Source organism: Cherax quadricarinatus, chromosome 42 (assembly GCF_038502225.1).
Source record: "Cherax quadricarinatus isolate ZL_2023a chromosome 42, ASM3850222v1, whole genome shotgun sequence".
NCBI lineage: Eukaryota > Metazoa > Arthropoda > Malacostraca > Decapoda > Parastacidae > Cherax > Cherax quadricarinatus.
Genome location: NC_091333.1, coordinates 2,850,793 through 2,866,704, shown reverse-complemented (window position 1 = coordinate 2,866,704; position 15,912 = coordinate 2,850,793). Strand labels below are relative to the sequence as shown.

At 40.0% G+C, this 15,912-nt stretch overlaps 1 protein-coding gene across 9 annotated transcripts in view; it reads left to right on the top strand.

The window, feature by feature from the left end:
• The window catches only part of LOC128695594 (protein phosphatase 1H), a 66,497-nt gene that overhangs the window by 43,386 nt on the left and 7,199 nt on the right, over positions 1 to 15,912 (top strand). For all 9 annotated transcript variants that reach the window (XM_070093206.1, XM_070093213.1, XM_070093214.1 and 6 more), the window contains exons 8-9: positions 8,136 to 8,243; positions 10,227 to 10,390. In XM_070093206.1, the coding sequence (XP_069949307.1) occupies positions 8,136 to 8,243; positions 10,227 to 10,390 (272 nt within the window). The remainder of the gene's footprint in view (positions 1 to 8,135; positions 8,244 to 10,226; positions 10,391 to 15,912) is intronic.

Genomic DNA, 15,912 nt, shown 5'->3' with positions numbered 1-15,912 from the left:
TTGTCCCCTTTGTCTTTATACAAAGGAACTATACATGCTCTCTGCCAATCTCTAGGTACCTGACCCTCTTCCATACATTTATTAAATAATTGCACCAACCACTCCAAAACTATATCCCCACCTGCTTTTAACATTTCTATCTTTATCCCATCAATCCCGGCTGCCTTACCCCCTTTCATTTTACCTACTGCCTCACGAACTTCCCCCACACTCACAACTGGCTCTTCCTCACTCCTACAAGATGTTATTCCTCCTTGCCCTATACACGAAATCACAGCTTCCCTATCTTCATCAACATTTAACAATTCCTCAAAATATTCCCTCCATCTTCCCAATACCTCTAACTCTCCATTTAATAACTCTCCTCTCCTATTTTTAACTGACAAATCCATTTGTTCTCTAGGCTTCCTTAACTTGTTAATCTCACTCCAAAACTTTTTCTTATTTTCAGCAAAATTTGTTGATAACATCTCGCCCGCTCTCTCATTTGCTCTCTTTTTACATTGCTTCACCACTCTCTTAACCTCTCTCTTTTTCTCCATATACTCTTCCCTCCTTGCATCACTTCTACTTTGTAAAAACTTCTCATATGCTAACTTTTTCTCCCTTACTACTCTCTTTACATCATCATTCCACCAATCGTTCCTCTTCCCTCCCGCACCCACTTTCCTGTAATCACAAACTTCTGCTGAACACTCTAACACTACATTTTTAAACCTACCCCATACCTCTTCGACCCCATTGCCTATGCTTTCATTAGCCCATCTATCCTCCAATAGCTGTTTATATCTTACCCTAACTGCCTCCTCTTTTAGTTTATAAACCTTCACCTCTCTCTTCCCTGATGCTTCTATTCTCCTTGTATCCCATCTACCTTTTACTCTCAGTGTATCTACAACTAGAAAGTGATCTGACATATCTGTGGCCCCTCTATAAACATGTACATTCTGAAGTCTACTCAACAGTCTTTTATCTACCAATACATAATCCAACAAACTACTGTCATTTTGCCCTACATCATATCTTGTATACTTATTTATCCTCTTTTTCTTAAAATATGTATTACCTATAACTAAACCCCTTTCTATACAAAGTTCAATCAAAGGGCTCCCATTATCATTTACACCTGGCACCCCAAACTTACCTACCACACCCTCTCTAAAAGTTTCTCATACTTTAGCATTCAGGTCCCTTACCACAATTACTCTCTCACTTGGTTCAAAGGCTCCTATACATTCACTTAACATCTCCCAAAATCTCTCTCTCTCCTCTACATTCCTCTCTTCTCCAGGTGCATACACGCTTATTATGACCCACTTTTCGCATCCAACCTTTACTTTAACCCTTTGACTGTTTTCGACGTATAAATACGTCTTACGAGCCAATGTTTCTGACGTATATATACTCAATAATTCTAGCGGCTTCAAATCATCCACATAATTCTTGAATTTACACATTCATATTCTCTTTTCTCCTTCTATAACTGATCCTTCAACATTACTGCTACCCTTCCTTTGCTCTAACTCTCTCAGATACTCCAGATTTAATCCCATTTATTTCCCCCACCGAAACTCCCCTACCCCCTTCAGCTTTGTTTCGCTTAGGGCCAGGACATCCAACTTCTTTTCATTCATAACATCAGCAATCATCTGTTTCTTGTCATCGCACTACATCCACGCACATTCAAGCATCCCAGTTTTATAAAGTTTTTCTTCTCTTTTTTAGTAAATGTCTACAGGAGAAGGGGTTACTAGCCCATTGCTCCTGGCATTTTAGTCGCCTCATACGACATGCATGGCTTACGGAGGAAAGATTCTTTTCCACTTCCCCCATGGACAATAGAAGAAATAAAGAAGAACAAGAGCTATTTAGAAAAAGGAGAAAAACCTAGATGTATGTATATATATATGCATGTGCGTGTCTGTGAAGTGTGACCAAAGTGTAGGTAGGAGTAGCAAGATATCCCTGTTATCTAGCATGTTTATGAGACAGAAAAAGAAACCAGCAATCCTACCATCATGCAAAACAGTTACAGGTTTCTGTTTCACAGTCATCTGGCAGGACGGTAGTACTTCCCTGGGTGGTTGCTGTCTACCAACCTACTACCTACACCATTGTACTGTATAAATAATATCAGCTCATTCGTGAATGCACATTAGACCCACTAGCTGACATGTATTGGACACGTGACGTCATTTGTTTACTCTTGAACATTGGGAAAAATAGAACATTTCCGCTACTTTGAGCTCAGTTTCAAGCCATTGTCACTGCTAAAACCAGTCAAAATCATCTCTGTAGGGGAAGGAAGGCGGGGTAGGGGTCGTCCTCGAAAAGGTTGGAAGAAGGGGGTAAAGGAGGTTTTGTGGGCGAGGGGCTTGGACTTCCAGCAAGCGTGCATGAGCGTGTTAGATAGGAGTGAATGAAGATGAATGGTATTTGGGACCTGACGAGCTGTTGGAGTGCGAGCAAGGTAATATTTAGTGAAGGGATTCAGGGAAACCAGTTATTTTTATATTGCCGGACTTGAGTCCTGGAAATGGGAAGTACAATGTCTGTACTTTAAAGGAGGGGTTTGGGATATTGGCAGTTTGGAGGGATATGTTGTTTATCCTTATATGTATATGCTTCTAAACTATTGTATTCTGGGCACTTCTGCAAAAACAGTGATTATGTGTGAGTGAGGTGAAAGTGTTGAATGATGATGGAAGTATTTTCTTTTTGGGGATTTTCTTTCTTTTTGGGTCACCCTACCTCGGTGGGAGATGGCCGACTTTTAAAAAAAAAAAATCTTCCATTCTATCAAATTAGACCAAGAAACAATGAATACAACTGTAATAAACATGCAAAAAAGCACTGCAAAGTTGCTCTATTAATCCAAAGATGTGGTCACATTTTTTTTCTCATTATGCACTTCGGGCTGCAGGATTTGTTTTATGTGGTGCACACTTACCACACAGATGTATTCTCTCATATCTAGGCCCAGATTTACCACTCACAGCTTATCTGAGTGAGCTGAACTCATGGCATAGAACTACGGCTTGGACTCTGGCTTCAAAGCTGTAGAGCTATAGGACAGACTGTCAAAGGGTTAAATTGTAAATAAACACTCATAGGTGTTCTCTCCACACTCCTTGAGCAGGTTTCCTATTTTTTGTACTGTATTATCTATTATAATTGGGTTCTGTTAATCAGGCCATAACCAACTATCATAACAGGAGTTACATTATATTACAGATCTATTTTTTTTTTTTTTAACAAGTCGGCCATCTCCCACCGAGGCAGGGTGACCAAAAAAAGAAAGAAAATCCCAAAAAAGAAGATAATTTCATCATCATTCAACACTTTCACCTCACTCACACATAATCACTGCTTTTGCAGAGGTGCTCAGAACACAACAGCTTCAGAAGCACATACCTATAAAGATACACAACATATCCCTCCAAACCGTCAATATCCCGAACCCCTCCTTTAGAGTGCAGGCATTGTACTTCCCATTTCCAGGACTCAAGTCCGGCTATATAAAAATAACCGCTTTCCCTGAATCCCTTCACTAAATATTACCCTGCTCACACTCCAACAGATCGTCAGGTCCCAAATACCATTCGTCTCCATTCACTTCTATCGAACACACTCACGCACGCCTGCTGGAAGTCCAAGCCCCTGGCCCACAAAACCTCCCTTACCCCTTCCTTCCAACCTTTTCAAGGACGACCCCTACCCCACCTTCCTTCCCTTACAGATTTAAATGCTCTCCATGTCATTCTACTTTGATCCATTCTCTCTAAATGACCAAACCAGCTCTAGAACCCCTCTTCAGCCCTCTGACTAATACTTTTATTAACTCCACACCTTCTCCTAATTTCCACACTCCAAATTTTCTGCATAATATTTACACCACACATTGCCCTTAGACAGGACATCTCCACTACCTCCAACCGCCTCCTCGCTGCTGCATTCACAACCCAAGCTTCACACCCATATAAGAGTGTTGGTACTACTATACTTTCATACATTCCCTTCTTTGCCTCCGTAGATAATGTTTTATGTCTCCACTTATACCTCAACGCACCACTCACCTTTTTTTCTTCATCAATTCTATGATTAACCTCATCCTTCATAAATCCATCCGCCAACACGTCAACTCCCAAGTATCTGAAAACATTCACTTCTTCCATACTCCTCCCCAATTTGATATCCAATTTTTCTTTATCTAAATCATTTGATACCCTCATCACCTTACTCTTTTCTATGTTCACTTTCAACTTTCTACCTTTACACACACTCCCAAACTCGTCCACTAACCTTTGCAGTTTTTCTTTAGAATCTCCCATAAGCACAGAATCATCAGCAAAAAGCAACTGTGTCAATTTCCATTTTGTATTTAATTCCCCATAATTTAGTCCCACCCCTCTCCCAAACACCCTAGCATTTACTTCTTTTACAACCCCATCTATAAATATATTAAACAACCATGGTGACATTACACATCCCTGTCTAAGACCTACTTTTACCAGGAAGTAGTCTCCCTCTCTTCTACACACCCACTATCCTAATAAAAACTCGTTACAGCTTTTAGTAACTTACCACTTATTCCATATACAGTGGACCCCCGGTATTCGATATTAATCCATTCCTGAGAGCTCATCAAATACCGATAATATCGAGAACCGAATCAATTTTCCTCATAAGAAATAATGGAAATCAAATTAATCCGTGCAAGACACCCAAAAGTATGAAAAAAAAAATTTTACTACATGAAATATTAAGTTTAATGCAATAGAATAATTACAATAACATTAAAATAATTGACACTTACCTTAATGAAGATCTGGTGATGATTGCTGGGATGGGAAGAGGGGAGAGGTGTTAGTGTTTAGAAGGGAAATCCCCTTCCATTAGGACTTGAGGTAGCAAGTCCTTTTCCAGGGTTACTTCCCTTCTTCTTTTAATGCCACTAGGACCAGCTTGAGAGTCACTGGACCTCTGTCGCACAACAAATCTGTCCATAGAGCTCTGTACCTCCCGTTCCTTTACGATTTGTCTAAAATGGGCCACAACATTGTCATTTTAATAGTCACCAGCAAGGCTTGCAATAGCTGTGTTAGGGTGATTTTCAACCATAAATGTTTGCACTTCAACCCACTGTGCACACATTTCCTTAATTTTTGAAGTAGGCACAGTGGAGTCCACAACTGGCATAGGCTTCTCAGGTTTAGCCCCAAACCCTTCAAAATCTTTCTTAATTTCCATACTAATTCTCTCCCTTTTTACCACAGGGTTGGCACTAGAAGCTTTCTTGGGGCCCATGGTGACTTATTTTGCAGAAACAGCACCAAACACAGTGATAATATGGAATGTACCGAATGTATCCTTAGATGCGCACACACTGGCTGGCTTGTAAACACTGGCGCACATTTGGCAGTTCAGGCCACACGTGGACAGGTCTCATACGAATCGTATCGAATACCGGGTTTTCAATCGAATACTGAGGAAATTTTTTTGCGATATAATGCATCGAATACTGGATTTATCGAATACCGATGCCATCGAATACCGGGGGTCCACTGTACTTGCAACATCTGCCACATTGCTCTCCTATCCACTCTATCATATGTCTTTTCTAAATCCATAAATGCAATAAAAACTTCCTACCTTTATTTAAATACTGTTCGCATGTATGCTTCAATGTAAACACTTGATCTACACATCCCCTACCTACTCTAAAACCTCCTTGCTCATCCGCAATCCTACATTCTGTCTTACCTCTAATTCTTTCAGTTATAACCCTACTGTACACTTCTGGTATACTCAGTAAACTTATTCCTCTATAATTTTTACAATCTCTTTTGTCCCCCTTCCCTTTATATAAAGGGACTATACATGCTCTCCACCAATCTCTAGGTACCTTCCCCTCTTTCATACATTTTTTTTTTTTTTTCAACAAGTCGGCCGTCTCCCACCGAGGCAGGGTGACCCAAAAAAAAAAGAAAGAAAATCCCCAAAAAGAAAATACAGTGGACCCCCGGTTAACGATATTTTTTCACTCCAGAAGTATGTTCAGGTGCCAGTACTGACCGAATTTATTCCCATAAGGAATATTGTGAAGTAGATTAGTCCATTTCAGACCCCCAAACATACACGTACAAACGCACTTACATAAATACACTTACATAATTGGTCGCATTCGGAGGTGATCGTTATGCGGGGGTCCACTGTACTTTCATCATCATTCAACACTTTCACCACACTCGCACATTATCACTGTTTTTGCAGAGGTGCTCAGAATACAACAGTCTAGAAGCATACACATATAAAGATACACAACATATCCCTCCAAACTGCCAATATCCCAAACCCCTCCTTTAAAGTGCAGGCATTGTACTTCCCATTTCCAGGACTCAAGTCCGACTATACATATATTAAACAAAAATACCAACCACTCCAACACTATATAACCCCTCCGCTTTTAACATTTCTGTCATGATCCTGTCAGTTCCAGCTGCTTTACCCCCTTTCATTCTATGTAATGCCTCATGCACCTCCCCCACACTCACATCCTGTTCTTCTTCACTCCTAAAAGATGGTATACCTCCCTGTCCAGTGCATGAAATTACCGCCTCCCTTTCTTCGTCGACATTTAAAAGTTCCTCAAAATATTCTCGCCATCTACCCAAAACCTCATTCTCCCCATCTACTAACTCCCCCACTCTGTTTTTAACTGACAAATCCATTTGTTCCCTAGGCTTTCTTAACTTGTTTAACCCTTTGAGGGTTTTGGTCGTACTAGTACGTCTTACGCGTAGGGGTTTTTGACGTACTAGTACGCATAAATTCTAGCGGCCTCAAATCTAGTGGGAGAAAGCTGGTAGGCCTTCATATGAAAGAATGGGTCTATGTGGTCAGTGTGCACAGTCTAAAAAAAATCCTGCAGCACACAGTGCATAATGAGAAAAAAAAAACTTTGACCATTTTTTTGGAATAAATCAGCGACTTTGCAGTGTATTTTCGTATGGTATTTATTGTTGTATTCTAGTTTTCTTGGTCTCATTTTATAGAATGGAAGACATATTACAGAAATTGAGATGATTTTGACTGGTTTTACAATGAAAGGTGCCTTGAAATTGAGCTCAAAGTAGCAGAAATGTTCGATTTTTACCAAACTTCAAAAGTAAACAAATCGTGCCAAGCGTGCAATACACGTCAACTGGTGAGTCTAATATTCTTTCACAAGTGCACCAATAATATTTATACCATTTTTACACTAATGCAGTAGTCTGCATAACAGAAAATCTTATATTTTTTGTGAGAATAAAAATTCAAAGTGGAAAGCAAAAGAATATAAGAGGGGCCTTGAGACGTGACTAATGACTAGAGGAAATGTCATTTTAGTGCCAGGAATGTCCTTGTTTATTCTGGACCCTATTCGGAAATTGGCATCTTTTGAAATTTGTGTGAAATTGGCAAAATTGCTAAATTCTGACCACTGTACTGGATAGTTGAATTTCATAAATGGGTGGTTTCTTGCACCCATTCGATAGAAAAAATGGAGTTCTAGCAAAATATTCATGTTTTTTGTCGACTAGTACAGTGAAATTGGCCGAAAATGGGGCTCAAAGTGGGCAAAATCGCCAATGCGTAAACATCGCTGAGACCGCTAACTTTGCGAGAGCATAATTCCGTAAGTTTTCTATCAAATATCAAACTTTTGGTGTCTTTATGATCGGTAAAAGATTCTTTATCTTTTCATAAGAGAAAATAATTTTTTTTTTTTTTAAATTTGGCCGACCCTGAGAACGAGTTTCGGAGAGGGCCTGTCGACCCTCAAAGGGTTAACTCATTCCAAAATTTTTTCTTATTTTCATTAAAATTTCTTGACAGTGCCTCTCCCAGTCTATCATCTATCATCTCTTATTCTCTGTTGATGGTGACTAATTTTTTGTTATTTTTTTTTTTTAGTATTGTTTCATGATCTTTTACGTGGTTCCTCTCCCCATTTTTCCTCCTGTTCTTTTATTGCTTAACTTTACAAATTATTTTGTAGATTGTCTTTGAACATTTGTGTATGTACAAGTATTTGTGCAAAATAAATTTCAATAATAGCATTCTGAAATTGTAAAACTGTTCTTTCCTCCAAGAGTCGAGTGTTAGCCACTATTGGAGTAACTAGAGGCTTTGGGGATCATGATCTGAAGGCTCAGTGCTCTTCAATACCCATCAAACCATTCCTGACTCCTGAACCTGAGGTAATCTACTAACATCCAAATTACTGGTTATTCCTCATATGTCTGTAGTTGATGTTAGATAAGATGAAAGTTTTTTAAGGTAATAATGAAAAACAGACATGACCTTCTAACATTTTTGTCCATGAACTGTTAATCCCAAGTTTATCATACACCTTTTTAAATTCAGGTAGATTTAGAACTTTAAAATCCTTTCCTTGCTTCTGCAGTATTGGAAGAGATGGGGGATAACCTTCATTTCTTCTCTTCATTTGCATCTTCCTTTCCCTTTGTACTAGTGTGTGCCATTTTTCTCTTTTTCTATTCTGTTTTCGGTGAATTAATTCCATTCTTAAATCTTTCTTAGACTACCCACTTTCCCAACTTCCCTCCCATTATGTAATTCACCCAGGTCAGTGGTGTACATTCATAAACAAGGTAAACATTGCTTACCTTATGAAAAATCTTGCCCTCAAAATTAAAAAATATTTTTCTTTAGTTCACATATTTAATTTTATATAGCATTCTGTAATTTTTTTATTTATATTTCAGTGAATGGAAACCTGAAACTTGTGAGGAGAGATTGCCACTTGAAAATATTTTTTTTTTTTTTTCAACAAGTCGGCCGTCTCCCACCGAGGCAGGGTGACTTGAAAATATATCCCTGTAATATGTAACTTTGAATTTGCAGAGTATAATGATAGGCCACTGTCAGACATACGACAAAAACTGTAAATTTAAATTATAATAACCCAAATATTGAAAAATCCATGTAAATAGAATTCAGATCAATCTAATATCCTGTGAAAAACATTCTGATGCAGGAATTTTCCCTCAGTAATATGTGTCAATACTGAGAAGAAATCCTTGTACAGTGAGAGCAGAGCATATTCCTGGTGATCTCTCCCTCACCATGACCCCTACAGATTGCTTCCAGCAACATGGCAGAAATATATTACATGATATTAACCAGGTTAATATCAAATTGGCCAACATGGATTTAGTATGATAATTTTACACTCCATCGTTCTTCGGGCTTCGAAAAGAATTTCCAGAGCTTGCTTTTCAGTCACTGAAATGTTGTTGCTCTTTCAACAAACTGGCCGTATCTCACCGAAGCAGGGTGGCCCGAAAAGAGAAATGAAAGTTTTTTCCTTTTAACTTTAGTAGTGTATACAGAAGAAGGGGTTACTAGCCCCTTGCTCCTGGCATTTTAGGTCACCTCTTACGAAACGCACGACTTATGGAGGAATAATTCTGTTCCACTTCCCCAGGGACGACTTACTGAAATGTAACTAAAATAGTTTCCTTCATTTTTGTCAGTGATATCACAGCTTTGACTTGTTTCCATGTCAGAAGAATTCATCGCTAAATGACTTGGAAAAATACTTATAGTAAATTAGCTAGTCTTTGTAAATTAATTTTAATGGCTCCAGAATGACTTCATCTGCAGAAAGCAGCTTCACTGCTTTGCAGTGCACTAAAACATTCTCCAGAAATTCTCAAGGTCACAAAAGATTGCAAAGCTTTGCCCTTCTGTCAACTGAAAAGAATTACTGCAAAATATTTAGAGCAGTGCAGAAATTTAAAGTAAAATTATTCATCATTTTGCTTGAAAGTCAAGAAATATTCTATTTAACTATGCTCTAAGTGGTAAGTTTAGTAATAGTTTGTTATTACTGCTTACCCTAACAATTTTCTCATGACACACCAGTGACTGAGGTATATGTAGTACAGTATTACATATTAGGCAGTATAACAAGGTCACAACTTATACCAGCACATAATTATTGTAAAAATAAGACCAAATGAGCCTTTCTATTGAGACTTGTATTAAATGTTAAGTTTAATAATAGTTTATTTTATTACTTGCTTTAGCAGTTTTTTCATGATGTGCCAGATAGTATAACAAATTCACAACATATACAAGCCCCTAATCATTGTACAAATAAGACTGAAAAAAAAAAAACTTTGTTACATTAAATCAGCAGTCTTAACATATTTCAGGTGAGAATATTTGATGTGGCATCAGCAGACCTGACTGATGGAGATGTGTTGATTCTAGCCACAGATGGTCTCTGGGATATCACATCTAATGAAAAAGCAGTTTCAGCAGTCCTTAAGTCTCTCTCTCATTTTCCAGCTGAAGATCATGATAAATACAAATACAGGTGATGATGATGATGTGTGTTTTATGTTTAATATTTTTTTAGCTAATACTATATTGGTAATGTTTTTTAATACACTGGCTGATTCTATAGTTCAAGTGCCCCTCCAAGCTGCAATATCCCCAACCCTCCTCCAGAGTGCAGGCACTGTACTTCCCACTACCAGACTCAAGTCCAGCTAAATGGTTTCTCTGAATCCCTTTATAAATGTTACTTTGTTCATGCTCCAACAACACACTAAATCATAAAAATCACTTGTCTCCACCCACTCCCATCTAATATGCTTATATATGCCTGTTGGATGTCCAAGTCCCACACATTCAAAACCCCTTTTTACTTCTTCCCTCCAACCTTTTCAAAGATGACCCCTACCCCTTCTTCCCTCCACTGCAAATTTATACACCCTCCAAGTCATCTTATTCTGCTCCATCCTTTCTAAATGTCCAAACCACCTCAATAACCCCCTCCTAGACCCTCTGGATAATACTTATGCTTTGAGCTAGGACATCCAGCTCCTTTTCATTCATAACATTCACAGTCTGCTCTTATCTGTACTACATCCATGAACATTCATAAATCCCAACTTTAAAATGTTCTTCTAAAATTTAGTAATTCATACAGGAGAAAGGGTTACTAGCTTCTTGCTCCCAGCATTTAAGCTGCCTTTTACAACATGCATGGCTTGCTGGAAAAGAATTCTTTTCCACTTCCTCAGTCAGCATAAGAAGTTTCTATTCTTCATTAGCCATACTTGTGGTAATTACCTATTCATAAGCCTATTAAACATCATTGGCCTTTGTTGTAATTCCAGAATAATTCTAATAGCAATCAAAATTTCATATGAATCATCCATACCTATATACAGTGGAACCTCGGTGCATTACTTGTTGAACAAATCGATTTTCAAGTGAGGAATTTGAGAAAAAAAAAACGCCCTGGTTTTTGTGAGTTCTCTTGGTTGTTTACCTCTCATCCAGCCATGGACCAGCAGGTCATTTCTAACTTCAAGAAACTTTACACTAAAGCACTTTTTGAAAGGTGCTTTGAAATCACTTAAACAAATTTAACCCTCAGGGAGTTCTGGAAGGACCATTTCAATATCCTCACCTGCTTGAGGCTTATTGACAAAGCCTGGGGAATGTATCTTCCAGGACCATACAGCCAGTATGGAAGAAATTGTGTCCTGACTTTGTAGCAGCCAGGGATTTTGAAAGCTTTGAAGATGAGCCTGAATTGGTAGAATATATTGTGTCCCTGGGAAAGACCTTGTGCCTAGAGGTGACTGAAGATTATGTGAAGGAGTTGGTGGAGGAGCATAGAACTGAAGAACTTGTAGACCTTCAGAAGGAGCAGCAGAGGAGCTGTCATGCAAGGAAGAGGAGGGAAGGGATGATGTGCCCATTGCACTTGTCAAAGAAATGTGTGCTAAATGGTGTGAAGTGCAGGAGTTTGCCGAAAAATACTACCCATCCAAAGCAGTGGCCATCTCTCTCACCAACATGTACAATGACAGTGCAATGTCTCAATTTAGACAAGGGTTAAGATGGAGCCTGAATCCATCACTTGACAGGTTTTTAGTGAGAAAAAGAACCAGTGAACCAGAACAAGGTGTTAGTGGTGAAAAGAAAAAAAGAGGAGAAACAACACCATGACAGTTGCCTGACATATTAATAGATGGTAACTGTCCTTCCTAGCAGTTACATGTTCCCTCCTTTCCACCACCTCATGCTTCCAGTATGCCATTAGCTCTCCTCTGACAGGTAAGAGGCAGTTAAATTTTCATTTAATGTTGAGTATTTCAGTTAAAGTTTCTTTTAGTATTCATTTTTACAGTTATATGTTGTATTTAGTACATTTTTAATAAATTGTTGTATTGTCATTTGGGGTCTGGAATGGATTAATTTATTTACATTATTCTTTATGGGTAATTGCTTTGGTTGTTGTCCATTTTGGCTGTTGAATCGACATCTGAAACTAATTAAATTTGACAACCGAGGTTCCACTGTATTTACAAAATTTCTTGAAATTCTTTTGAGAGAGATTTGTCACATACATTCACTTGGAATTGGAAAGTAAGCAGCTAATGGTTATATGCTTATCATTCACCCACATATGTCATTAATACTAGGCTACTTAAAGTACTGTTGAACTAAAAAATTACAGTTGCTTTTTGCTGATGATACTGTGCTTATGGGAGATTCTAAAGAAAAATTGCAAAGGTTAGTGGATGAATTTGAGAATGTGTGTAAAGGTAGAAAGTTGAAAGTGAACATAGAAAAGAGTAAGGTGATCTTTCTTCTTTCTTTCAACACACCGGCCGTATCCCACCGAGGCGGGGTGGCCCAAAAGGAAAAATGAAAGTTTCTCCTTTTACATTTAGTAATATATACAGGAGAAGGGGTTACTAGCTCCTTGCTCCCGGCATTTTAGTCGCCTCTTACAACACGCATGGCTTACGGAGGAAGAATTCTGTTCCACTTCCCCATGGAGGTAAGAGGAAATAAACAAGAACAAGAACTAGAAAGAAAATAGAAGAAAACCCAAAGGGGTGTGTATATATATGCTTGTACATGTATGTGTAGTGTGACCTAAGTGTAAGTAGAAGTAGCAAGACATACCTGAAATCTTGCATGTGTATGAGACAGATAAAAAAAAGACACCAGCAATCTTACCATCGTGTAAAACAATTACAGGCTTCAGCTTTACACTCACTTGGCAGGACGGTAGTACCTCCCTGGGCGGTTGCTGTCTACCAACCTACTACCTAGAAGTAAGGTGATGAGGGTATCAAATGATTTAGATAAAGAAAAATTGGATGTCAAATTGGGGAGGAGTAGTATGGAAGAAGTGAATGTTTTCAGATACTTGGGAGTTGACGTGTCGGCGGATGGATTTATGAAGGATGAGTTTAATCATAGAATTGATGCGGGAAAAAAGGTGAGTGGTGCGTTGAGGTATATGTGGAGACAAAAAACATTATCTATGGAGGCAAAGAAGGGAATGTATGAAAGTATAGTAGTACCAACACTTTTATATGGGTGCGAAGCTTGGGTTGTGAATGCAGCAGCAAGGAGGCTGTTGGAGGCAGTGGAGATGTCCTGTCTAAGGGCAATGTGTGGTGTAAATATTATGCAGAAAATTTGGAGTGTGGAAATTAGGAGAAGGTGTGGAGTTAATAAAAGTATTAGTCAGAGGGCTGAAGAGGGGTTGTTGAGGTGGTTTGGTCATTTAGAGAGAATGGATCAAAGTAGAATGACATGGAGAGCATTTAAATCTGTAGGGGAAGGAAGGCGGGGTAGGGGTCATCCTCGAAAAGGTTGGAAGGAAGGGGTAAAGGAGGTTTTGTGGGTGAGGGGCTTGGACTTCCAGCAGGCGTGCGTGAGCGTGTTCGATAGGAGTGAATGGAGATGAATGGTATTTGTGACCTGACGATCTGTTGGAGTGTGAGCAGGGTAATATTTAGTGAAGGGATTCAGGGAAACCGGTTATTTTTATATAGCCGGACTTGAGTCCTGGAAATGGGAAGTACAATTCCTGCACTCTAAAGGAGGGGTTCAGGATATTGGCAGTTTGGAGGTACAGTGGACCCCCGCATACCGTTGGCATCACATAACGTTAAATCCGCATACCGATACATTTTATCGCTAAGATTTTGCCTCGCATACCGCTAAAAAACCCGCTCAACACTACTCGTCCGAGACGCGTCTAATGTGCGGCCTGAGCCAGCCTCACATGTTCCGCCGGTGGCATTGTTTACAAGCCAGCCTCCGCGGTAACATCCAAGCATACAATCGTAACATTTCATATTATTACAGTGTTTTTGGTGATTTTATCTGCAAAATAAGTGACCATGGGCCCCAAGAAAGCTTCTAGTGCCAACCCTGTGGTAAAAAGGGTGAGAAATATTATTGAAATACTGTGGTACCATGGTCAACTGCTGATGCTGCTGCTGCTGTAGCACCGTCATCTGCTGCTGCTGCTGTAGCACCGTCATCTGCTGCTGCTGCTGTACCACCGTCAGCTGCTGCTGCTGCTGTAGCACTGTCAGCTGCTGCTGCTGCTGCTGTAGCACCGTCAGCTGCTGCTACTGTTGTACCACCGTCAGCTGCTGCTGCTGCTGTAGCATCGTCTGCTGCTGCTGTAGCACTGTCAGCCGGTGCTGTAGCACTGTCAGCCGGTGCTGTAGCACTGTCAGCTGCTGCTGCTGCACTGTCAGCTGCTGCTGTAGCACTGTCAGCTGCTGCTGCTGCTGTAGCACCGTCAGCTGCTGCTGCTGCTGTAGCACCGTCAGCTGCTGCTGCTGCTGCTGCTGCTGCTGCTGTAGTACCATCTGCTGCTGCTGCTGCTGTCAGCTGCTGCTGCTGTTGTAGTACCGTCTGCTGCTGCTGTAGCATTGTCTGCTGCTGCTGTAGCACTGTCAGCTGCTGCTGCTGCTGTAGCACTGTCAGCTGCTGCTGCTGTATCACTGTCAGCTGCTGCTGCTGCTGTAGCACCGTCAGCTGCTGCTGCTGCTGTACCACCGTCAGCTGCTGCTGCTGCTGCTGTAGTACCGTCTGCTGCTGCTGCTGTAGTACCGTCTGCTGCTGCTGTAGCATCGTCTGCTGCTGCTGTAGCACTGTCAGCTGCTGCTGCTGCTGCTGCTGTAGCACTGTCAGCTGCTGCTGCTGTAGCACTGTCAGCTGCTGCTGCTGCTGCTGTAGCACCGTTGTTTGTGTGGCTTATTGAGAATACCAAGAAACAATTAACCCCAGAGGGTTAGCCACCCAGGATAACCCAAAAAAGTCAGTGTCATCGAAGACTGTCTAACTTATTTCCATTGGGGTCCTTAATCTTGTCTCCCAAGATGCAACCCACACCAGTCGACTAACACCCAGGTGAACAGGGAAAAACGCCTGGAACTAGTGCTCATATTGGTGAATTTAAAGCCAGCAAAGGTTGGTTTGAGAGATTTAAGAATCGTAGTGGCATACAGTGTGATAAGGCATGTTCTGGAAGAAAATGCCAAACAGAACCTACAGTACTCAGGAGGAAAAGGCACTCCCAGGACACAGTGTCTCATCAGTCATTGCTGCATCTTCAATAAAAGTAAGTGTCATTTATTCTTCATATAGTAGAGTAGTACATGCACAATATATACTGTGCATGTACTACTCTACTATTGTGCAGGTATCCTTCTCTTTGTGTGTAGGAAAATGTATATTTCATGTAGTAAAATTTTTTTTTTCATACTTTTGGGTGTCTTGCACGGATTAATTTGATTTCCATTATTTCTTATGGGGAAAATTCATTCGCATAACGATAATTTCGCATAACAATGAGCTCTCATGAACGGATTAATATCGTTATGCGGGGGTCCACTGTATATGTTGTGTATCTTTATAGGTATATGCTTCTAAACTGTTGTGTTCTGAGCACCTCTGCAAAGACAGTGATTATGTGTGAGTGAGGTGAAAGTGTTGAATGATGATGAAAATATTTTCTTTTTGGGGATTTTCTTTCTTTTTGGGGATTTTCTTTCTTTTTGG